This window comes from Austrofundulus limnaeus, unplaced genomic scaffold (genome assembly GCF_001266775.1).
Source record: "Austrofundulus limnaeus strain Quisiro unplaced genomic scaffold, Austrofundulus_limnaeus-1.0 Scaffold42, whole genome shotgun sequence".
Lineage (NCBI taxonomy): Eukaryota > Metazoa > Chordata > Actinopteri > Cyprinodontiformes > Rivulidae > Austrofundulus > Austrofundulus limnaeus.
In genome coordinates this window covers 1,523,250-1,527,417 of record NW_013952444.1, presented here as the reverse complement: position 1 = coordinate 1,527,417, position 4,168 = coordinate 1,523,250, and the positions used below count along the sequence as shown (strand labels likewise).

Sequence of the window (4,168 nt, the reverse complement as noted above, 5' to 3'; positions counted from 1 at the left end):
GTGTGTGTGTGTGTGTGTGTGTGTGTGTGTGTGTGTGTGGGTGTGTGTGTGTGTGTGCACACGTGCCTTTTCCAGTAGCTGGCGGAGCTGTCTGCCTTTGGCATCTCTGGAGCAGAGATTCTGTTCGGGTGCCACCACAGTGCAGATACAGCGCCCATCTGCATCCTGAGCTGAGCTGTACACCTGCCAGCCCTCCTTCGGCCTGATGGTCTGCACACAAACACACTGTGTGAACGCACATTTCCATGGACACAAATGAACTAAACACTCATTTTATGTCTTTGATAAACATGCAGCACGAGATTTGTTCAGCTTTTGATACTTGTTTTCCCCATGGAGTTGTCCATTTTTCTTTAAAACTCTGACACCAACCAGTCTCACAGACTTACAAAATGTCTCGGTTTTAAATCAACAAAGTGCTTCTGTTGTTAGAAATTCTTCTGTTCTCAGTGTTTGGTCTCCAGTGAATAGCCTTTTCAACAATAAACAGTGTTTTCTGGCCTTGATGAATATCCCAACTGTTGACATTTCTCCTCAGTTTCAGAGACTGAGACAAAAAATAAAAAATCTGCAGGGAGAAACTGATGAACCTGATTCATGGTTTTATTTCCCCCGATCAAGCACGCATCCGAGAGGAAAAAGTAAATCTTATTTTTAAAAAAAGTTATTCTCAATAAGAAAGATTTCTGAGTCAAAACAACAAAATGATCCAAGTGGAAAACTAAACACACAAGGATTGCTCAGAATATCGATGTTTTTTGTCACTTCAGTAGAAAAYGAAACCAAATATTAGTTTATTCAGTTTATTTATTTCTTCATCATCAGTGACTTTTTTTAAGTGAAGAGAAAATAGAGACAGAGAGAAAAACAGAGAGAGAAGTAATTAGAAAGATAGAAAGAYTGAAATAGCGATTAGAAGTATATTAAATATACACCAACAAAACACAGGACCACACACCCAACATCTGTCCGCTCACCTGAAAAATACATGGATAAATACATGGAGGGCATATATAAATATATACACATACCCATACATATATAAATATATACACATACCCATACATATATAAAGATTTACATACATACATGCCTACATTCATAAATCTTGACAGTATACACACACAGACCCCCTGGATCAGAACACCTGTCTGTGAGCGGTTGTGAACATGCGTGTATATACAGAATATCGATGTTTACTGTCAGTATGGGAAATTAACTTTAACAGCTCATTTCACTATATTATCAGCCTTTTCGCCAAACATTTTATTATTTTTTTGGGGATGATTTTGCTCCATGTCATAAAACAAAACCTGGAGGTAGAACAGGATGGGAGGTGTGTGGACAATCTGAACCGTACGGCTCTAAAACGCGAAGCCTTTTCGCAGAGCAGCATTATTCCCTCTCTCCTGCCAGCCCGAGCGTTTAAAGAGGTTTTGGCTGCGGCCGCCAAAGATCATGTCTCCTCTGAGCAGTTGAAAAACTTCACTGTCTGTAGACAGCTCAACCGCTGACTCATCAGCTTCACCCACAGAAAAGCTGCTTTTTGCCACTTTGCACTAGAAAACAACCTCAAAATCCACGAGTTAATGTAAGAAAAATGAACAATGGCTCAAGAAAATATGAGGTTAGATCCTGATTCCAACCAAAGAAAGACAACTAGAGCTCATTAGTGCACATTAATGTTGTTTGGGAAAACATTTTAAAATCTAATTGTGGTAGTGGACTTTAATTATATTTTATTTAATTCTGGCATTTGAATAAGAAGTAGGAAGGACAGAAAATCCTCATCTTTTCAGAGTTTTGCTTTGAAAGACTTCTAAACAGAATCTAGTTCCACAAATCTTTTAAAAAGGTCCCTTTCTGTCCCTTGAGTGATGCACATCCTTCTCTCACCCCCACATTTCCTCATATTAGAGGGATTCTGGCTCAGCCAAACCAGATGCACTTCCCCACTTTTCTTTTTGTTTGCGAGGAGTTTTTCCTCCCACTCATTAAACATCTGGTTCCTTTTCTTTCTTCTTTAATTTAGGCCTTCAGATCTCTCCGTCTGAGCAACATTTCTTAAAATATTTCTTGTAGCTAATTCCAGTCATGGCAAGAAAAAGAAAATAAAAAAGGGGGAAACTGCTTTGCAATCAAGGCACTCGCTGCATGGGTGGGACTAACCTAATCGACCAATGTTCTTGGTGATCAGCAAGCTGCTCCTTTTAGTTTGTGAGACATTAAACTTACATTTCCTGAAAAAAGATTGCAAAACTGAAAAAAAAAAACATCTTAATGTTTAGTGTAGCTGCTTTTCTCATACGTAATTCACACCAAATCCCAACAAAACCCACAAAACTTTCCTCTAAAAGTGAATTAATATCATTGCTATGAAGATGGATCAACCCAAATCTTACATTTAAATAACACAAAACCATCTATTTGTATTTAAAATGACTTTTAGCCTGCCTGAGAATGAATATCTGTGCACAGGTGACAGCAACAATGGCAAAGAATCAGGCAGTTGTGCAATAATTACAGGAAACTGAAATGACTCATCCGCGACTTAATGGGGAGAAATGAGTAATAGAAACGCACCACTCAAATAAATCCACATCAAATCACCAAATCAGCCCAACATCCAACAAGCTTGAAGTTTTTTTTAGGGTTGAAACGGAGTGGAAACTCACCACAGTCGGGCAGGATCCGAACAGCAGCAGGAAGAGCAGCGGGTTCAGCACCACGGACAGCGACCACATCCTGCTGCCGCCACCGAGCTTCACACCTCCACCTCCTCCGACACGAGAGAAGGAGAGAGAGAAAAAGAAAGAATAGGAAGAAAATCACGCAAGAGTTTGTCCTGCTCTCCCCCCAACACCGAATCCAGCTAGGCTCTGGTGAAAACCGTGACTTCCCGGGAAAGAGCGGGGCACATCCAAGTCCCCGTCCCCGCCTCGCGTGCCATTATTTCGGGCGTATCTGGAAAAGTTTGCGCAAATCCGAGCGGGAGAATTAATTAATTTATTTATGTATTGTTTTTTTAGGCACCCTTCACGAAGGAAATGACATCATCCAGCCGCCCTCTCTTGACTTGAAGTGACATCCAGCTCGCGCCAGAGGAGGAACCACCAGCAGCTGCGCGCCGACAAAAAGTTGCAGCTGCTCGCATTCAGAGGGAAGGAAGGTGGAGAGGGAGGCGCGGAGAGGCTGCTGCGTCTTTGTGAACGCACGCGCGGGGGTGGGGGTGGGGGGTGGTTGGGCAGTGCGGGAGGGGGCAGGCTTCCTTACAAGCTGCATAAAAATATCAAGAGCTTTTTATTTTTTAACAAGTTAAACTTGTTGATTCAACACTAAATCCAATGTTTGCATCATATTTTAGTTTTATCCTTGTTTACAGTTTGAAGGTGCTCCTTGCAGAATGCAAAACCATGATGTGCAGATTTTTATTCTGCTCTTATAATTTTGCAATATTGGCCTTTAACATTTATGTTAGTGATTTAAAAAGTAGTAAAGTATTGTCTTATTTCAATATGCCATGTCAATATTCAGCCTTTTGATTATTCCACCAACTTTAAATCAGTGTTTGGATTTATTCTAAATGATTTTGACCACTTTTGATGATCACTTTAACTTTTTAAAGAAACTTCTTTTGTTTTCCTTCATTTCTTTTTCTCTACATCCAAGAATGTCCCAAACATGAATGGTTGAATGAACCCCTCCAAGCTGTCAGTGTCTGTGTACTTTGATTAATACTAAAGTAAAAACTCCACAGTTTAATGTTTAAACAGAAATGTGATTTGTATTCTGTTGCTATTAGCGCTGAAAAGAAAGACCAATTAGAATGTTGTGTTTGCTGGCAGTCATGGAAAATTGCTCTTGGTGTGGTTGTAGGCCTGTCAAATCAGCTTTGCACAATGTTTAGGATTCATGAGGACAAAGCATTTGTGCTAAAAAAAGTCTTTGGGCATGAAGCCTAAAGACCAATGGTCCCCAACCCTGGTCCTGAAGGATCACTGACCTGCATGTTATTAGCGTTTCTCCGATTCAACACCTGATTTAAATAAATGAAATTAGCAGGCTTCTGCAGAACCTGAAGAATGCCGAAGAGAAGAGAACCTGTAAAACATGCAGGATGGTGGCCTTAAGAACTGAGGACCAGTGCTGTAATATATAACATTGACAA

The 4,168-nt window shown here is 40.4% G+C and overlaps 1 protein-coding gene across 1 annotated transcript in view; it reads right to left on the bottom strand.

The window, feature by feature from the left end:
- The window catches only part of LOC106516902 (noelin-3), a 15,627-nt gene extending 12,486 nt beyond the window's left edge, over positions 1–3,141 (bottom strand). The window contains exons 1-2 of the mRNA XM_014007492.1: positions 2,676–3,141; positions 67–210 (exon numbers count right to left, since the gene is read on the bottom strand). Of these exons, the coding sequence (XP_013862946.1) occupies positions 67–210; positions 2,676–2,744 (213 nt within the window). The 5' untranslated portion in view covers positions 2,745–3,141. The remainder of the gene's footprint in view (positions 1–66; positions 211–2,675) is intronic.
- Positions 3,142–4,168: the final 1,027 nt, after the last annotated feature.